The sequence below is a fragment of the Diabrotica virgifera genome, chromosome 9 (genome assembly GCF_917563875.1).
Source record: "Diabrotica virgifera virgifera chromosome 9, PGI_DIABVI_V3a".
In the NCBI taxonomy this organism is placed as follows: Eukaryota; Metazoa; Arthropoda; class Insecta; order Coleoptera; family Chrysomelidae; genus Diabrotica; species Diabrotica virgifera.
In genome coordinates, this window is record NC_065451.1 from 193,110,404 (window position 1) to 193,138,055 (window position 27,652).

Below are 27,652 nucleotides of genomic sequence, written 5' to 3' on the forward strand. Positions count from 1 at the left end.
CTGAAGATATTCAGGAAACCGAAGTAGTCACAGCTGACGGTAAGAAAAAGAAGAAGGTTATTAAAAAACGAATTATCAAAAAGATTAAGGATGGCAAAGAGGAAAAAACAGAAATTGTAACTGTTGAAGAAGAAGGCAAGAAACCAGAAACAACAGTAACTGTACAAGAACTCGAGGCACCCGAGGAAATAACTCCTGAAAAACCGACATACGTAGTCGAAGAATTGCCTGAAGATATACAAGAAACTAAAGTAGTCACAATCGACGGCAAAAAGAAGAAGAAGGTAATTAAGAAAAGAATTATTAAAAAGATTAAGGATGGCAAAGAAGAGAAAACAGAAATTGTAACTGTTGAAGAAGAAGGCAAGAAGCCAGAAACAACTGTGACTGTACATGAACTAGAGGCACCCGAGGAAAAGACACCTCAGAAACCAACATACGTAGTTGAAGAATTGCCTGAAGATGTTCAGGAAACCGAAGTAGTCACAATTGACGGTAAGAAAAAGAAGAAGGTTATTAAAAAACGAATTATCAAAAAGATTAAAGATGGCAAAGAGGAAAAAACAGAAATTGTAACTGTTGAAGAAGAAGGCAAGAAACCAGAAACAACAGTAACTGTACAAGAACTCGAGGCACCCGAGGAAATAACTCCTGAAAAACCGACATACGTAGTCGAAGAATTGCCTGAAGATATACAAGAAACTGAAGTAGTCACAATCGATGGCAAAAAGAAGAAGAAGGTAATTAAGAAACGAATTATTAAAAAGATTAAGGATGGCAAAGAAGAGAAAACAGAAATTGTAACTGTTGAAGAAGAAGGCAAGAAGCCAGAAACAACTGTGACTGTACATGAACTAGAGGCACCCGAGGAAGAGACTCCTCAGAAACCAACATACGTAGTTGAAGAATTGCCTGAAGATATTCAGGAAACCGAAGTAGTCACAGTTGACGGTAAGAAAAAGAAGAAGGTTATTAAAAAACGAATTATCAAAAAGATTAAGGATGGCAAAGAGGAAAAAACAGAAATTGTAACTGTTGAAGAAGAAGGCAAGAAACCAGAAACAACAGTAACTGTACAAGAACTCGAGGCACCCGAGGAAATAACTCCTGAAAAACCGACATACGTAGTCGAAGAATTGCCTGAAGATATACAAGAAACTGAAGTAGTCACAATCGACGGCAAAAAGAAGAAGAAGGTAATTAAGAAACGAATTATTAAAAAGATTAAGGATGGCAAAGAAGAGAAAACAGAAATTGTAACTGTTGAAGAAGAAGGCAAGAAGCCAGAAACAACTGTGACTGTACATGAACTAGAGGCACCCGAGGAAAAGACTCCTCAGAAACCAACATACGTAGTTGAAGAATTGCCTGAAGATATTCAGGAAACCGAAGTAGTCACAATTGACGGTAAGAAAAAGAAGAAGGTTATTAAAAAACGAATTATCAAAAAGATTAAGGATGGCAAAGAGGAAAAAACAGAAATTGTAACTGTTGAAGAAGAAGGCAAGAAACCAGAAACAACAGTAACTGTACAAGAACTCGAGGCACCCGAGGAAATAACTCCTGAAAAACCGACATACGTAGTCGAAGAATTGCCTGAAGATATACAAGAAACTGAAGTAGTCACAATCGATGGTAAAAAGAAAAGGAAAGTTATTAAGAAACGAATTATTAAAAAGATTAAGGATGGCAAAGAAGAGAAAACAGAAATTGTAACTGTTGAAGAAGAAGGCAAGAAGCCAGAAACAACTGTGACTGTACATGAACTAGAGGCACCCGAGGAAAAGACTCCTCAGAAACCAACATACGTAGTTGAAGAATTGCCTGAAGATATTCAGGAAACCGAAGTAGTCACAATTGACGGTAAGAAAAAGAAGAAGGTTATTAAAAAACGAATTATCAAAAAGATTAAGGATGGCAAAGAGGAAAAAACAGAAATTGTAACTGTTGAAGAAGAAGGCAAGAAACCAGAAACAACAGTTACTGTACAAGAACTCGAGGCACCCGAGGAAATAACTCCTGAAAAACCGACATACGTAGTCGAAGAATTGCCTGAAGATATACAAGAAACTGAAGTAGTCACAATCGATGGTAAAAAGAAAAAGAAAGTTATTAAGAAACGAATTATTAAAAAGATTAAGGATGGCAAAGAGGAGAAAACAGAAATTGTAACTGTTGAAGAAGAAGGCAAGAAACCAGAAACAACTGTGACTGTACAAGAAATAGAATCACCCGAGGAAATGACTCCTCAGAAACCGACATACGTAGTCGTAGAATTGCCTGAAGATATCCAAGAAACCGAAGTAGTCACAATCGATGGTAAAAAGAAGAAGAAGGTTATTAAAAAACGAGTTATCAAAAAGATTAAGGATGGAAAACAAGAAAAAACTGAAATTGTCACTGTCGAAGAAGAAGGCAAGAAACCAAAAACCACTGTTACAGTACAAGAACTAGAAGCACCCGAGGAGGTAACTTCTGAGAAACTGACATATGTAGTCGAAGAACTGCCTGAAGATATCCGGGAAACCGAAGTAGTCACAGTCGATGGTAAGAAAAAGAAGAAAGTTATTAGAAAACGAATTATAAAGAAAGTTAAGGATGGCAAAGAAGAAAAAACGGAAATTGTAACTGTTGAAGAAGAAGGCAAGGAGCCAGAAACAACGGTTAATGTAGAAGAATTTGACACCCCTAGTGAAAGTGTTCCTGAAGAAAAGTACTTATTTGTTCCTACTTTACATGAAGATAAGAGTGATTTTACAGATGAGGAAATACTAAGCATTTTAAAGATTGAAATGATTAAGAAATATTTAGGACATCCATTACCACAAATGCCACGTGAACTTAATGTTTCATTGGGTAAATGTGCAGTGGTGTTTGAGTATCCCGAACAAGTACTTAAAGATAATGATGATGAAGTGGTTACAAGGAGGCAGTTAAAGAAGAAATTTGGGCGCAAACAGGAAATAATAGAAATTGATACCAAGGAAATACCAGAGAAAAATCCAGAAAGAACTGTAGAGATAACTGAAAGGCCCAAAACAGATGAGATGCGTCATCCTATAGCTGCTCTAATTGAACTGCCGGAAGATATTACCGTAGAAGATGTTAGAACAGGAAGAAAGCCATCTAAGAAAATAACAAGAAAACGAAAGCTGTTAAAGAAAATGGGTAACAAGATAGAGGCAACAGAAATAACAATTATTACTGAAGATTCCAAAAAGCCCATACTATCAGTTATCGTATACGAATACGAAATTTCAGTAAAACCAGATGAAGATAAACCAGACAAATTAAAAAAGAAGCCGAAAATCAAAAAGAAGCCCAAACAAAAAGACGACGACATACCTTCTGAAGAACCTTCTGAAGAGTTGTCAAGCGTTGTAGAAGAAATTCCAGAAGAAAGCGTTACAGAGATCATTACACCAGATGGACAAAAGAAGAAAAAGACCACTAAAAAGAGAATACTGAAAAGGCAAAAGGACGGAAAGGAAGAAAAAACTGAAATAGTCACGGTTGAAATAGAAGGAGAAACACCTCAACTTACCGTAACAGTAGAGGAAAACGAAAAATTAGATGAGATATCAACTGAATATTCTCCTTATGAAATCGTTGAGCTTCCCGAACAAATAAAAATTACAGAGGTTACTGATGATGAGGGGCGTAAAAAGAAAAAGGTGGTTAAAAAACGAACAATTAAAAAAGTTAAAGATGGAAAGGAAGAAGAGACCAAAATAATAACCACTGAAATAGAAGGTGAAAAGCCTGAAACTACTGTAATCGTTGAAGAAGCTGAAGAGCCTGAAGAAGAATTACCGGTGCAAAGGCCATGTTTAGTGGAAGAAATGCCCGAGGAAATACAAGTAGTGGAAATTACTGCACCAGATGGAAAGAAAATTAAGAAACGTACTAAGAAACGCGTTATTAAGAAAAATAAAGACGGAAAACAAGAAAAAACAGAAATCGTTACCGTGGAGGAGGAAGGCAAACTGCCAGAAACTACGGTGACCGTGGAAGAAATTGAAACTCCCGATGACGTAGAACCAAAACAAATATCCTCTGTTGTTGAGGAATTACCTGAAGAAGTCGAGGTTGTAGAAATTACTACTCCAAAGGGAAAGAAAAAGCGAACAATTAGGAAACGCGTCATAAAGAGAGATAAAGGAGATAAGAAAGAGAAGACAGAAATTCTTACAGTTGAAGAAGAAGGCAATGAACCGCAAATATCTGTAACTGTTTCTGAAGAAGATCGCCAAAAGACACGGAAGGAAGTATCAGTTTTAATGCCAATCGAAATAAAAGAAATCAAACCTCAAAAAGTGAAAGTGGTGGATAGTAAAACCGTACCACTTTTATCAGATATAAAACTTAAAAAACGTAAAGTGTTACCCAAGAAAGAGGAAAGAGTCAGAAAGAGGAAAGAACTACCTAAATTCTTATTGAAAAGTAGAATTACCTTCAAGAAATTCCCTCCACTAACGGAACATGAGCAGTTACCTCGTATATCAATCCTAGAACCAATATATAGAGAAAATGGAATATTGTCCAGAAATGCAAAGGAAGCAGAAAAGATTACAAAGACTAAAAGAAGGAGACTAAGGGATAAAGATATTGACATGAGCGCATTAGAACAGCTAGATATTGATATGGATGATTTGAAGAAATCCAAATTAGAAGAATTGGATGATGCATTTAAATATAAACGAAAGCCTAAAGACAAGTCCAAGGCTCCTGATGAACCTAAAAAACTAAAGATCAAGAAAGGAAAACTACCTGAGGAAATAGATGAGCGCGAGGAAGTTAAATTAAAACCAATTCCTTCTAAACCGAAAGAAATATTAACAGATCAAGCGACCGAAGAAGAAATGCCACAATTATCTAAACCCAAAGAGATCGATTTGGGCGAAGATGAATCGAAACTTGCCTTTAAACCATTCCCAGATACCACTGACAAATCTGAGGAATCCGAAAGTGAATCAGTTCCATCTGAAAAAGAAGATAAGGAAAGCATAACGCCGAAGCAGAAAAAGACTCCTAAAAAGAAAAAATCTAAAGTTCAACTCCCAACTGACGAACGAATTCTTGAAAAAGGAGTTCCGAAAAAACAAGATGTACCGGATAGTGATGATATATCATTAAAGTATAAACAAAAACCTAAACCTGATGAGCCTTCTGAAAAAATAGAACTAAAACCCTTTAAAAAGGATAAAAAATCTAAAGATATGAAACCTGACATAGATAGCATATTGAGACCAGTACAATTACTAAGCGAAGAAATACCTGATGATGATATATTAGAAGAAATAACACCTGAAGGTATAAAACGAAAAACAATCAAGAAAAGAATTATCAGAAAACCAAAGGGTAAACATATTGAAAAAACTGAAATTGTTACTGTATTAGAAGAAGGTAAACAACCAGAAACAACAGTTACTGTCGAAGAACTTGAAGAACCCGAAGAAGTTGTACCCGAAAGGCCAACATACATCATTGAAGAATTGCCCGAAGAAGTTCAAGTGACAGAAGTAGTAACCAAAGAAGGTGGCAAAAAGAGAAAGGTCATTAAGAAAAGAGTAATTAAGAAACAAAAAGATGGAAAACAACAAAAGACTGAAATTGTGACTGTAGAGGAAGAAGGTAAAAAACCAGAAACCACAGTTACTGTCGAAGAACTTGAGGAACCCGAAAAGCCAACATACACTGTTGAAGAATTGCCAGAAGAAGTTCAGGTGACGGAAGTCGTAACCAAAGAAGGAGACAAAAAGAAAAAGGTCATTAAAAAGAGAATCATTAAAAAGCACAAAGATGGAAAACAAGAAAAAACCGAAATTGTGACTGTTGAGGAAGAAGGTAAGAAACCGGAAACAACAGTTACTGTCGAAGAACTTGAGGAACCAGAACAGCCAACATACACTGTTGAAGAATTGCCAGAAGAAGTGCAGGTGACAGAAGTAGTAACCAAAGAAGGAGACAAAAAGAAAAAGGTGATTAAAAAGAGAGTAATTAAAAAGCACAAAGATGGAAAACAAGAAAAGACTGAAATTGTGACCATTGAGGAAGAAGGTAGAAAACCGGAAACAACAGTTACTGTTGAAGAACTTGAGGAACTCGAAGAGGTCGCACCGGAAAAGCCAACATACATTGTTGAAGAATTGCCAGAAGAAGTACAGGTGACAGAAGTAGTCACCAAAGAAGGTGACAAGAAAAGAAAGGTCATTAAGAAGAGAGTAATTAAGAAACAAAAAGACGGAAAACAAGAAAAGACCGAAATTGTGACCGTTGAGGAAGAAGGTAGGAAACCGGAAACAACAGTTACTGTCGAAGAACTTGACGAACCAGAAAAGCCAACATACACTGTAGAAGAATTGCCAGAAGAAGTTCAGGTTATTGAAGTAGTCACTAAAGAAGGAGACAAAAAGAAAAAGGTCATTAAAAAGAGAGTTATTAAAAAGCACAAAGATGGAAAACAAGAAAAGACAGAAATTGTGACCGTTGAAGAAGAAGGTAAAAAACCGGAGACAACTGTCACTGTCGAAGAACTTGAGGAACCCGAAAAGCCAACATACACTGTTGAAGAATTGCCAGAAGAAGTACAGGTGACAGAAGTTGTAACCAAAGAAGGTGACAAGAAGAGAAAGGTCATCAAAAAGAGAGTAATTAAAAAGCAGAAAGATGGAAAACAAGAAAAAACGGAGATAGTAACAGTCGAGGAAGAAGGTAAGAAACCGGAAACAACAGTTACTGTCGAAGAACTTGAAGAACCAGAAAAGCCAGCATACACTGTTGAAGAGTTGCCAGAAGAAGTTCAGGTGACCGAAGTTGTCACCAAAGAAGGAGACAAAAAGAAAAAGGTCATTAAAAAGAGAGTAATTAAAAAGCACAAAGATGGAAAACAAGAAAAGACCGAAATTGTAACTGTTGAGGAAGAAGGTAGAAAACCGGAAACCACAGTCACTGTCCAAGAACTTGAGGAACCTGAAGAGGTTGCACCCGAAAAGCCAACGTACGTTGTTGAAGAATTGCCAGAAGAAGTACAGGTGACAGAAATAGTAACCAAAGAAGGTGACAAGAAGAGAAAGGTCATTAAGAAGAGAGTAATTAAGAAACAAAAAGACGGAAAACAAGAAAAGATCGAAATTGTGACCATTGAGGAAGAAGGTAAGAAACCGGAAACAACAGTTACTGTCGAAGAACTCGAGGAACCAGAAAAGCCTACATACACTGTTGAAGAATTGCCAGAAGAAGTTCAGGTGACCGAAGTAGTCACTAAAGAAGGAGACAAAAAGAAAAAGGTCATTAAAAAGAGAGTAATTAAAAAGCATAAAGATGGAAAACAAGAAAAGACCGAAATTGTAACTGTCGAGGAAGAAGGTAGAAAACCGGAAACAACAGTTACTGTCGAAGAACTTGAGGAACCCGAAGAAGTTTTACCGGAAAAGCCTACATACACTGTTGAAGAATTGCCAGAAGAAGTACAAGTGACAGAAGTAGTAACCAAAGAAGGTGACAAGAAGAGAAAGGTCATTAAGAAGAGAGTAATTAAGAAACAAAAAGACGGAAAGCAAGAAAAGACCGAAATTGTAACCGTTGAGGAAGAAGGTAAGAAACCGGAAACCACAGTTACTGTCGAAGAACTTGAGGAAGCCGAAGAAGTTTTACCGGAAAAGCCTTCATACACTGTTGAAGAATTGCCAGAAGAAGTACAAGTGACAGAAGTAGTAACCAAAGAAGGTGACAAGAAGAGAAAGGTCATTAAGAAGAGAGTAATTAAGAAACAAAAAGACGGAAAACAAGAAAAGACCGAAATTGTGACCGTTGAGGAAGAAGGTAAGAAACCGGAAACCACAGTTACTGTTGAAGAACTCGACGAACCAGAAAAGCCAACATACACTGTTGAAGAATTGCCAGAAGAAGTTCAGGTGACCGAAGTAGTCACTAAAGAAGGAGACAAAAAGAAAAAGGTCATTAAAAAGAGAGTAATTAAAAAGCATAAAGATGGAAAACAAGAAAAGACCGAAATTGTAACTGTCGAGGAAGAAGGTAGAAAACCGGAAACAACAGTTACTGTCGAAGAACTTGAGGAACCCGAAGAAGTTTTACCGGAAAAGCCTACATACACTGTTGAAGAATTGCCAGAAGAAGTACAAGTGACAGAAGTAGTAACCAAAGAAGGTGACAAGAAGAGAAAGGTCATTAAGAAGAGAGTAATTAAGAAACAAAAAGACGGAAAGCAAGAAAAGACCGAAATTGTAACCGTTGAGGAAGAAGGTAAGAAACCGGAAACCACAGTTACTGTTGAAGAACTCGAGGAACCAGAAAAGCCAACATACACTGTTGAAGAATTGCCAGAAGAAGTTCAGGTGACCGAAGTAGTCACTAAAGAAGGAGGCAAAAAGAAAAAGGTCATTAAAAGGAGAGTAATTAAAAAGCATATAGATGGAAAACAAGAAAAGACCGAAATTGTAACTGTCGAGGAAGAAGGTAAAAAACCGGAAACTACAGTTACTGTTGAAGAACTTGAGGAACCCGAAGAAGTTTTACCTGAAAGGCCCACATACACTGTGGAAGAATTGCCAGAAGAAGTACAGGTGACAGAAGTAGTAACCAAAGAAGGAGACAAAAAGAAAAAGATCATTAAAAAGAGAGTAATTAAAAAACAAAAAGACGGAAAACAAGAAAAGACCGAAATTGTTACCGTTGAGGAAGAAGGTAAGAAACCAGAAACAACAGTTACTGTCGAAGAACTCGAAGAACCAGAAAAGCCAACATACACTGTTGAAGAATTGCCAGAAGAAGTTCAAGTGACGGAGGTAGTGACCAAAGAAGGAGACAAAAAGAAAAAGGTCATTAAAAAGAGAGTAATTAAAAAGCACAAAGATGGAAAACAAGAAAAGACCGAAATTGTTACCATTGAGGAAGAAGGTAAAAAACCGGAAACCACAGTTACTGTCGAGGAACTTGAGGAACCCGAAGAAATTTTACCGGAAAAGCCCACATACACCGTGGAAGAATTGCCAGAAGAAGTACAGGTGACAGAAGTAGTAACCAAAGAAGGAGACAAAAAGAGAAAGGTCATCAAAAAGAGAGTAATTAAAAAACAAAAAGACGGAAAACAAGAAAAGACCGAAATTGTGACCGTTGAGGAAGAAGGTAAGAAACCAGAAACAACAGTTACTGTCGAAGAACTCGAAGAACCCGAAAAGCCAACATACACTGTTGAAGAATTGCCAGAAGAAGTTCAAGTGACGGAGGTAGTGACCAAAGATGGAGACAAAAAGAAAAAGGTCATTAAAAAGAGAGTAATTAAAAAACATAAAGATGGAAAACAAGAAAAGACCGAAATTGTGACCGTTGAGGAAGAAGGTAAAAAACCGGAAACAACCGTTACTGTCGAAGAACTTTCCGATGTTGAGGCTGAACCAACTAAACCCAAAGTGGCAGGCCGAAAAGAGGTTTCTGTACTAATGCCTATTGAGCGCAAAGAAATCAAGCCGCAAAAGGTGAAAATAGTTGAGGGCAACAAAGTAGCCCTTTTATCTGATGTTAAACTAAGAAAACCCAAAATTTTACCAAAGAAAGAAAAGGCTGGAAAGTTGCCTAAATTCTTATTGAAGAGTAGAATAACATTTGTTCAATTCCCTCCTCAACCCGAACAAGAAAAACTACCTCGTATTTCACTGCTGGAACCAGTTTACAGAGAAACTGGAATAATATCTAGAAATGCTAAAGAAGCTGAGAAGGTTGTTAAAACTAAGAGGAGGAGATTGAGGGACAAAGATATTGATTTATCAGAACTTGAAAAGCTTGACCTTGAAATGGACGATTTGAAGGCGAATAAATTGGAAGCTGTTGATGACGCATTTAAGCATAAAGGAAAACCAAAGAAGAAGCCTTCGCCTGAAGAACAACCAAAGAAATTATCTATTAAGAAAGGAAAGATTCCAAAAGAGGAAGAAACGGACGAACAAATAAAATTAAAACCTATTCCTAAAAAGGTAGATGAAGGTGTGATTGATGAAACTGGTGAACAAACTATGCCAAAGCCATCGAGACCAGAAAGTACAGATGAACAAGATGACAATGACAAACTTAAATTTAAACCATTTGAGTATGAAAGAGAGGAATCTGAGGAATCGGAACCTGAAATTGTACCTACTGATCAAGAAAGTGGCGTCCAGCCTAAAGAAGAGAAGGTGAAAAGGCCTAAAAAGAAGAAGACAAAAGTTACACCCGAGACTGAAACTATAGGTCTAGTTAAGGGAATTCCTAAACCTAAGCCAGAAGAAGAGGATGAAGAAATATCTTTAAAATACAAACAAAAACCTAAGCCTGAAGATGTTCCAGAGGAAATCCATCTTAAACCGTTTAAAAAGGACAAAAAATCGAAGGAATTCAAACCTGAGGTTGAGGATATATTTAAACCTTCTCAATTAGTCACAGAGGAAGTACTGGACGATGAAGTTGTAGAAACAGTTACTCCAGAAGGAAAACGAAAAAAGACTATTATAAAGAAGAGGATTATTAAAAAACCAAAAGGTCAAATACAAGAAAAAACTGAAATTTGTACAGTTGAAGAAGAAGGTAAAGAACCACAAACGACAGTTACCGTTGAAGAAATTGAAACACCTGAAGAAATTGAACCCGATAAGCCTGTTAGTATTGTCGAAGAATTGCCAGAAGAGATCCAGGTAACTGAAGTTGTTACCAAGGAGGGAGATAAAAGGAGAAAAGTCATCAAGAAACGCGTCATTAAGAAAAATAAGGACGGCAAAGAGGAAAAAACGGAAATAGTTACTATAGAAGAAGAAGGTAAAAGACCAAAAACAACAGTCACTGTTGAAGAAAGTCCGAAGGAAAAAATTCTGTTTGTGCCTACACTTTACGAAGCAAAGAGCGATTTTACAGATGAAGAAATTTTGAATATACTGAAAATAGAACTAATTAAGAAACATTTAGCTCACCCTCTACCACAGTTACCGTTACAGCTCAATGTATCTTTGAGTACTTGTGCAGTTGTTTACGAATACCCGGAAGAGGTAGTTACGCATGTCTTACCAACTGGAGAGAAAGAAGTAATAAGAAAGAGACCATTGAAAAAACCAAAGGGCCGTAAACAAGAAGTAATTGAGATAACAACTCATGAAGTAGATGAAGAGAAACCTGAAACTGAGGTTGAAATAACTGAAGGTCCAAAAACAGAAGATTTGCATCACCCAGTTGCTGCTCTTATTGAGCTACCAGAAGATGTAAGCATTATTGAAATAACCACCAAAGGTAAAAAGCCTTCGAAGAAGATCACCAAAAAGAGAACCCTCTTGAAAAAAGCTGGACCTACTATAGAAGCTACAGAGATTGTGACCATTTTGGAAGACGGCAAGGAACCAATACAAAATGTGTACGTACACGAGTATACTGATGTCAGTACTCTGGAACCTGAACTTGTAGTTCAAGAGTATTTAACACCAAAAATAACACCATTCACATCTAAAACTATCACTGAGGTATACACTTCCGAAAATACACAGGAGGTGGGAGTAGGTAAGCTAATATTTTCTATTTTTTGTTTAAGGATCAGTAAGGACACAATCGCCTCAATCTGAAATAATCTTAAAAATAATTCTTGAATTTATATGTTTAGGTAAACCTAGTGGCCTACTACACATATTATTGTTCTGAAGCTATTTTATTGTCATCTTGATACAATTACTATTTTTGGTGGTAATACACCACAATTTTATTTAAAAATTGATTTTATTTGACGTTTGATCATTATCAAAATACAAAAAATTAATAAACTAAACAAAGTTTATTTTTTTACCTGGTAAAAATTCTTCTATTAATTTATTTTTTTTAACCCCTTCGTGTTGACAATTCATACATAATATATTATGTATGAATTGTATATTCGAATGAACTATCTTCCAATAAAGTCGTCACAGAAAGGCAACTCATAAATATTAGCAATATCATTTTAAACTCACCTACTTTAAAATGTTTAATATACACTCCTGGCCAAAAAATCGGGACACCTTAAAAATGAGTCATTTTTGATGTCTCGAATCTCCCAAACCTGTTGTCCGATTTTAGTGATTTTTTTAATACGTTATAGCCTTATTCCCTAAGAATATGGATGTAGTAATAGTGTTGCTGAAAAGGTAAATGCCATTGTATACCGGGTATAACATAAATACTGTGTTTTTTTCTGAAAGTTCGTAACACTCTGTGGAATATTCTAGTATCAAAAAAATGTTGAAATTAAAATTCAATTGTAGCCTTAGCCTTTCTTAACATTGTGCTTTTTGACTTATTCACTTATGTTGGATAATGAAAAAGTTAGGTACTTTGACAACTATCCATGTTCTTCATCAATAAAGGGTGTTTCTAAATAAGTGCGACAAACTTTAAGGGTTAATTTTGCAGGAAAAAATAATGACAGTTTGCTGTATAAACATATGTCTGCAAATGCTTCGTTTCCAAGATACGGGATGTTAAATTTTTTCTTATAAACTGATGATTTATTTATTGCTATAAAACCGGTTGAGATATGCAAATGAAATTTGGTAGGTTTTAAAAGGTAGTTATTTCACATTTTTTGATATACACATAAAAATTTTGTATTCACCATTGGCGTGCATACAGGCAATATGACCGGGTAATATGACCCGTATGCACGCCAATGGTGAATATAAACTACATCATGGTATGTCAAAAAATGCGCATTAACTGTATCTTAAAACTCACCAAATTTAATTTGCATATCTCAACCGATTTTAGAGCAAAAAATAAATCGTCAGTGTGTAAGAAAAGATTCAACATCCGGTATCACGGAAACGAAGCATTTTGATTTAAGAATTACCCCTTAAAGTTTGTCGCACTTATTTAGAAACACCCTGTATTGATGAAGAACGTGGCTAATTGTCAAAGTACCTAACTTTTTCATTATCCAACATAAGTGAATGAGTCATAAAGCAGAATGTTAAGAAAGGCTAAGGCTACAATTGAATTTTAATTTCAATATTTTTTAATTGCTAGAATTTTCCACATGGTGTTACGAACTTTTAGGAAAAAACATAGTATTATTGTTACACCCGGTATACAATGACATTTACCTGTTCAGCAACACTATTACTAAATCCATATTCTTAGAGAATAAGGCTGTAACATATTAAAAAAATCACTAAAATCGGACAACAGGTTTAGGAGATTCGAGACATAAAAAATGACCCATTTTTAAGGTGTCCCGATTTTTTTGACCAGGAGTGTATGTCTGCATTGTCTGAATAAAATTTGTTTCATTTATTAATGTTTTGTATTTTGATAACGATTTCTGAAGTGGATATCGAATAGTTTATTCAACATAATTTGTTTTTTATGTATTTTCTTACTTATTTCCTTTATATTTGATCGTGCATTAATATTTATAGTGATATAAGTAGATACAGCAATTAATTTTTAAACCATTTCACTGCTGAACTAGTCTCTTCTTGGAGTTGTTGTTCATTGACCTCGTTATAAATATTTTTATCTTTACTTCTGTTTAAGGCTTATTTCTGGAACGACTGTACAAGAGATATTATACATAATATGTACAGTCGGAAAAATTAAAGAATACCCATGAAAGAACATATAAAACACGCTGTATTTTCCTGTCACCGTGTCACAAAGAAAATTGCCCAGCGCAAGTACATGTAATAATAAATATTACATGTACTTGCGCTGGCCAATTTTGTGTGTGACACGGTGGTAGGAAAATACAGCGTCTTTTATATGTTCGTTCATGGGTATTCTTTCATTCTTCCTACTGTAATTATTGTACAACTACAAATTTGCCAGTTTTCTTTCTCTTTCTGTTCTGTTTTTTTTTATTTGAAACGTAGAAAACAAGAATGATTTTTAAGAGTCTGTTACGACCTTTTTAGATTAAAAATAACTGAATATTTTGATTATACATAATAAAATAAAACGTACATACAAGAATGCAACAAACAAGTGAAACAAACGTCACTTTAACCAGTTTGTCAATTTTCCCAACACGATTACAGAAAACCAACACTCTTCTACTAGGCGAAGCAATGAAGCATTAAAAAGCCCCAATACCTACTAAATTTTTGCGGTTGGGTGCAAAAAAAAATGATAAATTTGTGTAAACGGCCGTAGCTCAACGGCATGATCACTGTGTCTCATACGCCAGAGCCGCGGGTTCGAGCCCTGCCAACGACAATCAATTTTTCATTTCTAAAAATGATACGAGCCGTTTCACCGTGCCTCGGAGAGCACGTTAAGCCGTCGGTCCCCCTGAGCTAGTGTACATCGACACTAGCTACTTGAAACAGGGTTAAAGATGTAAATGGCGCCGGAACAATCCGAAAAGATCTCCCCGGCAAAAATGCCATAAGATATTATTATTATTAATGATAATTAATTAGTAATTCAGAAATAATTGACGGAAATTAGTTCAATATTACTATTCGGGGGTTCTGGGCTCACTAAACACAGGTATCATGATGACGATAGTCTTCAAAGCACCTGGTACCCACGACTGGCCTCGTCTCCTTGAGTGTTGTGAAAATTCATTACAAAATCAATGCAAGATGGTTACACGAGGGTTTTCGTGGTCTCTCAACACGAATATCATGTCGGCGATGGTATCTGAGGTACCTGGAGTCCAGGACCAGGTGTCTCGAAGACCATCGTCGATATAATATTCGTGTTCAGCGATCCCAAAATCTTCCGAGTAATGAGTCCAGCGAGCCCAAAAACTCCAGAGTAGTAATATTGAACCCTTTTCCAACAAATATTTCCAAATTATAAATTTATCATTTTTCATCCCTTCGAAACGCTATTGGAAAATGCATTTTCCTTGTTCAATAATGCAATTTTCATTTCGTCATCATCACTTTAGTTCACAAAATTTCCTAAGGCTCTTACGAATTGAATGCATCAAGTTTCATTGAAATTCCAACTGCAAAAATTTAGTGGGTTTAAAGCTTCATTGCCCCGCCTAGTTGTGTGTTACTAAGTTACACGATGACGTTCTTTTTGCTGTTTTGCTTTATTTCTATACTCACCTTAAGGTTGGTATATGTATGCATTTTTGGAAACTCAATTTTCTAAGATGGCGAATGTGTCAGTAATGGTCCTCCTGAAACAAATTTTAACATAATCATTAACATTTTAGAAGACTCAACAGACTTAACTACAGAAAAGGCTAAGGTTATACAAGATATTCAAGAATCTGTAGTTATTGAAACAGTACAAACACAGAAACCAATTCCGAAAATTCCAAAACCAGAAGATGGTAAGTACTATTCACACCAAAAGCAAATTTTCTGATATTAGAACTTATTACATTACTATAATTTTTCTGTCATCTTCTTCCTCTTTCTTTATCCTGTATTACATTTTTTCATACATGAAGATAAACTATAATAGGATTTCATACCGAATATTGTTATAAATAATCTAACTAATAATATATGAACTATTTTTTGCAGCCACAGAACAAACTATCGAAGCAGATGAGGTTGTTGAAACTATAGAAGAAGAAGCTCCAAAGAAAAGGGTTGTAAAGAAGAAAATAGTCAAAAAGCCGAAAGGAGATACACATGGAACGACAGAGATTCTTTTCGTCGAAGAAGAAGAAATTGAATCTCAAGAATCTGTCGTACTTCCAGAAGAAGTCGAAGAATCAGAAGAAGTAAAGGTTATAGAAAAGGTTGAAGATGGTGTAACAAAGAAAACCGTTGTAAAGAAACGTGTTATCAAAAAAGACAAAAAGGGAAAGAAAGAAACAACAGAAATTTTGACAGTGGAAGAAGAAGGGAAAGAACCGCAAACATCAATTACTGTATATGAAGAAGAAAAACCAACGGAAGAAATTACTTACATGCAAGAATTGCCAGAAGAAGTTCAGGTAGTTGAATCCGTTGAAGACGGAAAATTAAAGAAAACTAAGGTTAGTAAACGTATAATCAAAAAACAAAAGGGTAAGAAACAAGAAACTACTGAAATTGTGACTGTTGAAGAAGACGGTAAGATCTTAGAACCTACCGTCACAGTTGTAGAAGAGGAAGTACCAGAAGAAGAGTTACTAGAAGAGAAACCAGAGACAGTCATAATAGAAGCACTTCCTGAAGAAATTACAGTTACGCAAGAAGGATCTAGAAAGAAAATAATTAAAAAGAAAGTATTGCGAAAACAAAAAGGAGATAAACAAGAATTAACAGAAATATTAACGGTAGAAGAAGAGGGCAAAGCTCCACAAACTTCAGTCACTATTACCGAAGAACCTGTTGTTGAAGAAGAAACTAAACCAATGATCATCGAACTACCAGAAGAAGTTCAGGTAGTTGAATCCATTGAAGACGGAAAACTAAAGAAAACTAAGGTTAGTAAACGTATAATTAAAAAACAAAAGGGCAAGAAACAAGAAACTACTGAAATCGTGACTGTTGAAGAAGACGGTAAGATCTTAGAACCTATCGTCACAGTTGTAGAAGAGGAAGTACCAGAAGAGCAATTACTAGTAGAAAAACCAGAGACAGCTATAATAGAAGCACTTCCCGAGGAAATTACAGTTACGCAAGTAGACACTAAAGAAGGACCTAGAAAGAAAGTAATTAAAAAGAAAGTTTTGCGCAAACAAAAAGGCGATAAACAAGAATTAACAGAAATATTGACAGTAGAAGAAGAGGGCAAAGCACCGCAAACTTCAGTAACTATTACGGAAGAACCTGTTATTGAAGAGGAAACTAAACCAATAATTATCGAACTACCAGAAGAAGTTCAGGTAGTTGAATCCATTGAAGACGGAAAATTAAAGAAAACTAAGGTTAGTAAACGTATAATCAAAAAACAAAAGGGCAAGAAACAAGAAACTACTGAAATTGTGACTGTTGAAGAAGATGGTAAGATCTTAGAACCTATCGTCACAGTTGTAGAAGAGGAAGTACCAGAAGAAGAGTTGCTAGAAGAAAAACCAGAAGCAGCCATAATAGAAGCACTCCCCGAAGAAATTACAGTTACGCAAGAAGGATCTAGAAAGAAAATAATTAAAAAGAAAGTATTGCGCAAACAAAAAGGAGATAAACAAGAATTAACAGAAATATTAACGGTAGAAGAAGAGGGCAAAGCACCACAAACTTCAGTAACTATTACCGAAGAACCTGTTGCTGAAGAAGAAACTAAACCCATAATTATCGAACTACCAGAGGAGATAACTGTAACTGAAACGATAGAAGACGGAATTCCTAAGAAAACAATTGCCAAAAAGCGTATAATAAAGAAACAAAAGGGCAAAAAACAGGAAGTAACAGAAATTTTAACTGTTGAAGAAGAAGATAAACAACCGCAAACTAGCATTACTGTAACTGAAATAATAGCTCCAAGTGAAATTCCTTTGGATGATATAACAGAAACCGTTGTTGTGGAAGAAACTCCGGAAGAAATAACAACAGCCCAAATTACCACCGAAGAAGGTACAAAGAAACAAACAATAAAAAAGAAAACGTTAAAGAAGAAAAAGGATGACAAAGAAATTACGACAGAAATTTTGGTTGTTGAAGAAGAAGGCAAAGAGCCTCAAGTATCAGTGGTCGTACATGAAGAAGAAATAAAGGAAGTAAAGACAAAGAAGAAAATTAAGAAGAAACCAAAAGAACCAGAGGTAAAACTTATAACGGAAGACAATATCTTGTTTGTTCCTACACTTGCTAAAAAAGATACCACTGAAGGGGTGGAAGAATTGATTCAAATTGAACTTTTGAAAAAGGCTTTAGCTCTACCAACAGTAGAAGTTACCCGAGATGAAAGGGAAGGAGTAGTAATTATAGGACAGCCAGAAGTGCTTGAAGAATTGCCAGAACACATCCAGATAATAGAAACCGAAGACAAACGAGGCAGACCTCAAAAGACAACTGTTAAAAAGAGAATCTTAAGAAAGAAGAAGGGCGATACAACTGAAATAACTGAAATACGTACCGTGGAAGAACAAGGCAAAGAACCTCAAACCTCTGTTGTGATCGAAGAAATTCCAAACGATGAATATCTTGTCGAAGAAGAACAACCAGAGTATATGCCAGTGGCAACAGTTATTGAAATGCCAGAAGAAATCGAAACTAAAATAGAGGATAACAAGACAATAATCGTGAAAAAGAAAGTCATGAAAAAACGTAAAGGTCATAAAGAAGAAGTTACTGAAATAGTAACTAGAGAAGAAGAAGGCAAGAAACCACAGACATCAGTTGTAATTCAAGAGATAGTTGTTCCAGAAGAAAACTTAACTGAAGATGAATTAGAGTACATTGTAGAACTGCCTGAGGATGTAAAACTGATAGAAAAGGTCACACCAGTAGGTGTAGAAAAGAGTACGGTCAAACAAAGAACTGTTAAACATCGTAGAGGTAGTAAGTTGCAAACGACAACCTTAATAACTACAGAAGAAGAAGGAAAGGAACCACAAACATCTGTTGTTATTGAAGAAGACGATATATTTGAAGAAATTCCAAAAGCACCTTTGGTTATACCAGAGGTAGTAATTGAGGAATTACCAACTGAAGTGAAGATTGTAGAAACAATCGATAAACGCGGAAAACCTAAGAAACAGGTCGTAGAAAAAAGAACTCTTAAAAAACGGAAAGGCAGTAAGGAAGAAATTATTAAGATTGAAATAGTACAGGAAGAAGACCGAAAGCCTCAAGGTTCAGTAACAATTGAAGAAATAGATACTGAAGAAACAACTTTACCTTTAGAACCCACTTACATCGAAGATACTCCTGAGGAAGTAACAGTGATAGAACATATTGACAAGAAAGGTGTACCTAAAAAACAAATTTCTAAAAAGAAAGTTATCAAGAAGAGAACAGGCAATAAAGAACAAACAACTGAAATATTTACTGTGATAGAAGAAGGAGAATTGCCAAAAACAACAGTGATCACTGAGGAGCATGAAATAACGAGTGAGATGGTGGAAACAATTCCTTCGATAGCACCTGTACTACCATCATACATAGAAGAACTTCCCGAAGAAGTTATTGTAACCAAAGCACAGGTTCAAGAAGGAGAACAAATTACAAAAATAGTAAAAAGGAAATTTAAGAAACCTAAAGGAGATAAAGACGAGATAATTGAAATTTTATGTATTGAAGAGGAAGGTAAAACGCCACAATATAGCATAGTAATTGAGGAAGAATTTGAGGAACCGGAAACACCTAAGGTAAAGAAAATAAAGAAAAAGAAACCCAAGGAAGAAAAATTAGAAGAAGAAATACCGGTCGAAGAAGAAGAAAAACCCAAAATTAAGAAGATTAAGAAAAAGGAGAAGCCCGAAGAAATAAAACCTGTTGAGGAAGAAGAGGTAATAGAGGAACAGGAAAAACCTAAACCCAGAAAAGTGAAGAAGAAAGTACCGAGTGAAGAGAAACCCGATAAAAAAGAAACACCTGTAGAAGAGGAAGAAGATGTACAAATAGAGGAAGTTAAAGAAGAAGAAATAGATAAAGAAATTCCCGAAGATGAAGAAATAATAGAGGGAGAAGAAACTAAAGAGAAAAGAACAGTAAAAATCAAAAAAATTAAAAAGAAACCCAAGGAAAAAGCCGAAGAGGATAAGCCTGAAGAACAAAAACCCGAAGAAGAGCAACCAGTAGACAAAGTACCTACAGAAAAGAAAAAGCTAAGAAGAGAGCTTTCGGTTCTTATGCCTATAGAAAGAAAAGAGATTAAACCACAAAAAGTTAAGATAGTTGAAAGTAAAGATGTACCACTATTTGGAGATATTAAATTGAAAAAACCAAAAGTAGTGCAAAGAAAAGAACAAAAAGTCAAAAAACAAAAGTTCTTACTTAAGAGCAGGATAAACTTGATTGAATTCCCTCCTCAAACTGAAAGTGAAAGACTACCAAGAATTTCACTACTGGAACCTGTCTATAGAGACAACGGTGTGTTATCAAGGAATGTCAAAGAAGCTGAAAAGGCTCCAAAGACTAAGAAGAGAAGGCTTAAAGACAAAGATTACGATTTTAAGAATCTAGAACAGCTGGATCTTGAATTAGATGATTTGAAGAAAAAAGAATTAGAAAAAGTTGATGATGCTTTCAAATATGAAGGTAAACCACGAAAAAAATCAGTCGCTGAAGAAGAACCGAAAAAGATTACTAAACAGAAAGGAAAAATACCCGAAAAACAAGAAGTTGACGAGGTAATTAAACTAAAGGCTGTTCCAGAGAAACCGGTAGAAGAGGAAGAACAACCAGAAAAGCCGAAGATTAAGAAACCACCAAAGGAGAGTGTGCCTAAGGTGAAAAAGGAGACAGACGAACCAGACAAAATTAAATTTGAACCATTCGACATTGATAGAGAAGAGGTAGAATTAGAAAAACCAGAGCCAATAGAATTCGAAAAAGAAGATGGCGAAAAACCTGTACCTGAGCCCAAAAAGATTCCTAAAAAGAAAAAGGTTAAACCTACTCCAGAAACAGAAGAGATCACAATTATAAAAGGAATTCCAAAGCCAAAGGAAGAACCTGAAGAAGAAGATATTAATCTTAAATACAAACAAAAACCTAAGCCTGAACCAGCTCCAGAAGATATTACTTTAAAACCATTTAAAAAACAGGAAGAACAAGAAGTATTAAAACCAGAAACAGATGATACAATCCATCTTCCTAAAATGCCCACAACTGAAGAAATAACTGATGATACGGTAAAAATTAAACAACCAACCAAAAAGAAGGTTAAAAAGATCAAGCCTAAATCAAAAGAACCCACGTCTGATGTTCCAGGGGATCAACCAGAGGAGATAATTGTTGAGGAAGAAGAACAAGAAGAGGAAGAGAAAGATACGGTACCGGAAGTTATTGAAGAAGTTACTATAGAAAAACTAGAAACAGAAATTACCGAAGAAGTCGCAGAAGTGCTTAAGCCTGAGGAACAAGAAGTTCCAGTCGAAGATCAAAATACCCAAATAGACAAAATAAAGAAAAAGACCATTATCAAAAAGAGGAAACAGAAAGATGTTTTAAAATCAACTGAGGAAGACATAGAACCTTCCGAAGGAATAGTTCAAGAAGTCGAAGAAGAAGAAATCATTACAGAAGAAAAAGTAGAACTTGTAGCTGATGAAACCACAAGTAAACTTCAACAGTCTACTGTAACTGTAGTGGAAGAGCCCGTCAATCTAGCTGAAATTAAATTAAAGAAACCAAAAGCACCAAGAAAGATTGAACCAAAAACAACCAAAGCTCCCAAATTTTTATTAAAGAGCAGGATAGTTCACGTTCCATTCCCACCAGAAAATGAAGCCAATTCTATTCCTGTAATCAAGGAACTTCCTCCTGTATACAGGGACAATGGAGTTCTATCTAGAAATCTAAAAGAATCTGAAAAGGTTCCCAAAAAGAAGAAGATCAGGGTTAAAGATATTGAAAGGGAAATTAAATCACTGGAAAAACTGGACAAAGATTTCGAAGATTCTAAAAAGGGACTCGAAAAGGTTGATGATGAATATAAAGCACCTAAGAAACCAAAAGAAAAGCCAGAAATAATTGAAGAAGAAGCAAAACCACTAAAAATTGGAAAAGGAAAATTACCTGAAGAAGAAGAACAAGAAAAACCAGTAAAACTTAAGAAAATCCCTAAGAAGCCTTCTGAGGAGGAAAAGTCGGAGCCAGAAAAAGTGCCTAAAAAGAAAGAAGACAAACCAAAGTCCGTCAAAATTGAAGATGAGGAAAGTCCGACACTAGAACCATATCAACTTCAAGATTTCGAAAAGGATGATGTAGAACTTGAAAAGTATGTACCTGCAGAAGACGAAGAAAAACCAGATGAAAAACTGCCTGAAGAAGTTACTAAGAAACCTAAAAAGCCCAAAGTAAAACCAAAACCTGAAACTGAAGAAATCACTTTAGAATTGGGTAAAGGCAAACCAAAGGAAGAAGAAGAAACCCCTGAAATTAAAAAGAAATATAAACAGAAGCCAAAACCGGAGGAAGTTGTTGAAAAACCTGGACTCAAGCCGTTCAAAAAAGAAGATGATAACGAGACATATACAGTAATTGTTGAAGAACCAAAAGAACCCTTAAAATCCACAGTACTACTGATTGACGAAGAGGAAGATGAAGAAGAAGAAAAAGTTACTACAATCAAAAAGAAGATTAAAAAGATTAAGAAACCGAAATCTAAAGATGTGAAAGTTGACAGTACTGAGGAAATAGAAGACGTTCCTACAGAAAGTGAAATTGAAACACCTAAAGAAACCGAAGAAATTTCAGAAGAACCGAAAATTGAGCAAGAAGAGGAACCTGAAAAATTAGAAGAGGAAGTGCCAACACCTACACTTACAGAAGAGACTGTTGAAGTCGTTAAAAAGGAGACAGTAAAGGTAAAGAAACCCAAAACGAAAAAACCAGCACCTGAGACTGCTGAAATTACAGAAGCGCCTGTAGAAGAAAAACCAATAAAGTTGATGATAAAACGTAATAAAGCTAGCAAACCTCAACAACCTGTAATAACTGAAACAGTTCCAGAATTTGCTGAGATAAAACTGAAAAAACCAAAACCGGTTAAGCTGGAGAAAAAACAAGAAAAAGTAATGCCTAAATTTATGCTCAAGAGTAGAATTAATTACGTCGATTTTCCACCATTATCAGAAACAGAAAAGAAAGCGATAATAACGGAGTTAGAGCCTGTTTATAGAGAAAATGGGGTATTATCTAGAACTATGGAAGAAGCAGCAAAGGTTAAACCTAAAAAGAAGAAAGTTACAAGAATCAAAGAGTTAGAGAAATTAGACAAGGAATTCGAAGAATTGAAGAAATCTGAACTTGAAAAAGTTGACGATGCATTCAAAGAAAAACCAAAGTCGAAGAAAAAATCTAAACCTGTCTTAATGAAAATAGTTAAAGTAGAGCAGGTAGCACAAAAACCGAAAATAATCGAAATAAAAGAAGAACCTATTAACCTTGCGGATATCAAATTGAAGAAGTCCAGAGTGCCCGAAAAGAAAGAAGAAAAATCGGTAAAAATACCAAAACTAAAGCTGAAAAGCAGAATAAACTGGATAGAGTTTCCTCCTTTATCCGAAATCTTACAACAATTACAAATTACATCAATTGGCTCTATAAGAGAAAATGGAATACTTTCTAGAAACATCGAAGAAGCTAAGAAATTAAAGAAAATCAAACGCAAACCTAAAACAAAAGAAGAATCTCCTGAGAAAATCGAACTTGAGAAAGTTGATTTCGAAATTGACGAACCTGAACAACCTAAACCTGAAGAACTTCCAGAACAGGTTAAATTTACCAGAACACCTAAAGAACCTGTGGAACAAGAAGAGGAAACACCTATTACTATTAAAATCGGTAAAGGTAAAGTTCCTGTCCCCGAAACTCCCGAAGAAAATGTTACTTTAAAGAAAACACCAAAGAAACCTACACCAGAAGAAGAAGTAGCAACAGAAAAACGTAAACCGAAACTTGAAAAAGAAGAGCTGGTACCAGAAAAAATAGAACCAAAAGAAATTAAAGATAAAATCGACTTTAAACCATTTGATATCGATCGCGATGACATCGAAAAAGAAGAATACGTCAAACCTGAGGAAGAAGACGAAGAACCAGAAAAACCAGAAAAAGATAAACCAAAATATGTCAAGAAAAAGAAAACCAAACCTCTTCCAGAAACTGAAGAAACTATTTTACAGAAAGGTGAACCCAAGAAACCCCAAGAAGAAGAGCCTGAAGATGTTAAATTTAGAATACCTAAAAAAGATAAACCAGAAGATATTACAGATGGTATTAAGTTGAAACCATTCCAAAAACAAAACGAACAAGAAGTTTTCACCATCACTGAATATATACCGGAGAAACCGACACAAAAGGTAATATACATTAAAGACGACGATGAAGAAAGTGACGTAGAACTAGAACTAGAAAAACCCAAAAAGAAAACTGTAAAGAAAATAAAGAAGAGAAAGGAGGGGCCTGTAGATACAGAAAAGACTTCGGTTGAGGAAATTGATGAAGAGCCTTTAGCTACAGAAGAACCTGAAGAAGTTATTGAAAAAGAAGAAGAAGAAATACTACCTGAAGAACCGGAAAAAGTTGTTGAGGAAGAAAAGCCTATAGAACCTGTCAAACCGGAAGATAAAAAAGAAGACCTGAAACCGGAAACAGAAGAAACTCCTAAAAAACCAGAAAAACTAGATGAAATTAAGCTGACAAAGCCTAAACCTAAACCAAAGCCTGTCGAAAAACCTAAGGCAAAGAAGGACTTTAAGCCTAGACTAAAGAGTAGAATAAACTATGTAGATTTTCCACCTACATTACATATTCCCAAAGTTACTGAAATGAATACGATCAGAGGTAATGGAGAAATATCTCGAAACATTAAAGAAGCTGAGAAAATAATTAAAACTAAGAGAAGGAAGTTAAAAGACACCAAAGAAGAAATGCCTGATTTAGAAAAACTTGATTTGGAATTTGATGAATTAAAGAAGCAGAAGCTAGAAGAAGTGGATGATTTATACAAATATGAAAAGAAAGAGAAAGAGAAACCTGAAGTACCAGAAACTGTGATTCCGCTTAAAAAACAAAAAGGCAAAGTACCAGAAAAGGAGGAAGAGGTGGAGGAAATTAAACTTAAGCGCAAACCTTCTGTACAAAAAGAAGATGTTGTTGAAGAAACTGTTAAAGAAGTCAAACCCACCCCTGAAGATAGCAAAGTCGATGAGAAGAGAAAAGAATCATCTCCCGAAAGAATACCTTTTGAACCGTTTGATATAGAAAGAGAATCTCCAGAAAAAGAACAGTTAGAACTTCCTGAAATCGAAAAAGAAAAGCCAGAGAAACCTAAAAAGCAGAAAACAAAACCAAAACCAAAAGAACAAGAGAAACCTGAAGTTGAGCAGGAAGAAATAGTTTTGGTTAAAGGAAAGCCTAAAGAACCTATTCCAGAAGAGCAACCAGAAGTCAAATTCAAAATACCTGTAAAAGACAAACCTGAACCTGAAGAAGAAGTTGTACAAGAAGTGAAGATAAGTAAAAAACCAGAGGACAGTAAAGTCACAGATGAACCAGAAATTGAAATCACTATTCCTGGAACCAAAGTTACAGAGGAAACCGAAACAAAAGAAAGAGAAGAAATTTCGGTTAAAATTAAAAAGAAAGTTAAGCCTAAAGACAAAGTTAAAGAACCTGAAGTACCTCCAACTGAGGAAGAGGTACAGCCCACACCTAAAGTTGAAGAAGTCGAAGAAACTGAAACCATAATTAAACCTAAACCTGAGGATGAGGAAGAAGTTACAATTAAAAAACCTAAGCCAAAACCTAAAAAGGAGGAGGAAGATGAAGCGGAAGTGACAGTTAAGAAAATTATTCCTGTTCCAACAGAAGAACAAAAAGAAGAGACTGAAGTTGAAGCAGAAATTGTAATTAAACCCAAGCCTGAAGAAAAAGAGGAACAGGAGACTGTTAGCATCAAGAAACAAAAGCCTAAACCTAAAGAAGAAGAAGAAGAAAGCGTTGAAATTACCGTCAAAAAGATTATACCTGTCCCAGAAGATAAAAAGGAGGAGGAAGAAGTGGAGGCAGAAGTTACACTAAAGCCTAAACCAAAGGAAACAGTCGAAGAGGAGACTCTTAAAATTAAAAAGCGTAAACCAAAACCTAAGCAGGAAGATGAGGAGAAGGTAGAAATAACCATTAAAAAACCTATCCCTGTTGACAAAGAAGGTGATGAAGAAGCAGTTGAAGCTGAAGTAACGATAAAGCCCAAACCAGAAGAAAAGAAGGATGAAAATGAAAAGTCAGAAGTAGATGTAGAAGCAGAGGTTGTGCTTAAACCTAAGCCTGAAGAAAAGGAAGAGGTTACCATTACCAAGCCCAAAGCAAAACCGAAACCAGAAGATGAAGTTGAAGATGAAATTACGATTAAAAAGGTAGTCCCTGTGCCAAAGGAAGATGAGAAAGAAGATACAGAAGTTGAGGCTGAAGTAACAATAAAGCCTAAACCTGAAGAGAAAGAGGAAGTTACAATTAAAAAGCCCAAAACTAAACCGAAAAAAGAGGATGAAGGGGAAGATGAAATTACTATTAAAAAAATAGTCCCTGTGCCAAAGGAAGATGAGAAAGAAGATACAGAAGTTGAGGCTGAAGTAACAATAAAGCCTAAACCTGAAGAGAAAGAGGAAGTTACAATTAAAAAGCCCAAAACTAAACCGAAAAAAGAGGATGAAGGTGAAGCTGAAATCACAATTAAAAAAATAGTCCCTATGCCCAAGGAAGACGATAAAGAGGATACGGAAGTTGAGGCTGAAGTAACAATAAAGCCCAAACCCGAAGAAGAAGAAGAGGTTACTATTACTAAGACCAAAGCTAAACCGAAACCAGAAGATGAAGGTGAGGACCAAATTACAATTAAAAAATTAGTCCCTGTGCCTAAAGAAGATAAGGAAGAAGATACGGAAGTTGAAGCTGAAGTAACAATAAAACCTAAAACTGAGGAAGAAGCTGAAGTCTCTATTAAAAAGCCAAAACCGAAACCAAAAGTGGAAGAGGAAGAAGAAGCAGAAATAACTATCAAGAAATTTGTCCCTGAACCCGAAGTTGAAACTCAAGAGGAAGTAAAGGTCGAAATTAAGAAACCCAAAACAAAAAAGAAACCGAAGGTACAAAAAGACGAAGAGGTTGAAGCTACAGTAGAAGTAAAGCCAAAGGTGGAAGAAGAAGCAGAGGTCACTATTAAGAAAACTAAAGATATACCCAAAGTTGAGGATGAAGGTGAGGACGCAATCACAATTAAAAAACACGTACCAGTAAAAGACGATGAAGATGAAGTTAAAATAAGAGAAGAGACAGAGGAAGACGTCGAGTTAACATTAAAGCCTACTAAAAAGCCACCTGTAAATGAGGATGAAGCAGAGGCAACAGTGAAAAAATATGAAATTATTGACGATAAACCTGAAGAAGAGACTGAGGAAACAGCTGAAGTAACTATAAAGAAGAAACCAAAAGAAAAATCACCTGAGTTGGAAGATGTCGAAGCAGAAATTAGATTAAAACCGAAAAAAGAACCTGAAGAGACAGAAGAAACAGCTGAGATAATCGTTAAAAAACCACTAGCTAAAGAGCCTTCTGTTGAAGAGCAATCTGAAGAAATTACCGTTCAAAGGCTAAAACCTGTAAGAAAAGCGTCCAAACCAGAAATTCCAGAGGAAGAAGTTATTGAAACTGTTACATTTAGACCAAAAACGACAAAAACAAAAGAAGACGTCGAAACAGAATTTAAGATATCTTTGGATCAATACGCAGAAGAGGAAATCAATCTTTCTACAAAAGTCAAACTTAAGAAACAAAAACCTTTGACTTATTCGGAAGAAACTGCTGAAGATACTGTAAAAATTACTGAAGAATTCGATGACGACGGACCAGTCATCGAAGAAATTATTGATGAGGACGATGAAGTTGTTCCTGTAGATGATGATGTCTCAGAGAGTTTCCACATTGCATTTAAACGACGACCATCCAGAAAATACTCAGTCGTCGAAGAGAATGAAGAAGAAATCAGCTTCAAGAAACCTATTAAACAAGTTGATTTTGAAGAAGAAGGAAGCTTCACGGTTAAACCAAAGAGGAAGCCATCTGTTACTTTTGACGCAGGTTTG

The 27,652-nt window shown here is 35.6% G+C and overlaps 1 protein-coding gene and 1 long non-coding RNA gene across 49 annotated transcripts in view; one reads left to right on the forward strand and one right to left on the reverse strand.

The window, feature by feature from the left end:
• The window catches only part of LOC126892918 (uncharacterized), a 77,040-nt gene extending 61,901 nt beyond the window's left edge, over positions 1–15,139 (reverse strand). The window contains exon 1 of the long non-coding RNA XR_007701043.1: positions 15,066–15,139. This is a non-coding gene — a long non-coding RNA (uncharacterized LOC126892918). The remainder of the gene's footprint in view (positions 1–15,065) is intronic.
• Positions 1–27,652, forward strand: part of LOC114337907 (titin) — a 213,688-nt gene that overhangs the window by 167,271 nt on the left and 18,765 nt on the right. For 17 of the 48 annotated variants that reach the window (XM_050662771.1, XM_050662770.1, XM_050662787.1 and 14 more), the window contains 3 exons: positions 592–11,535; positions 15,176–15,295; positions 15,492–27,647. In XM_050662771.1, coding sequence (XP_050518728.1) covers positions 592–11,535; positions 15,176–15,295; positions 15,492–27,647 — 23,220 coding nt within the window. Of the gene's footprint in view, positions 1–56; positions 285–591; positions 11,536–15,175; positions 15,296–15,491; positions 27,648–27,652 lie in introns of those variants that run through there. The other 31 variants (XM_050662773.1, XM_050662780.1, XM_050662803.1 and 28 more) reach the window with 17 other exon arrangements.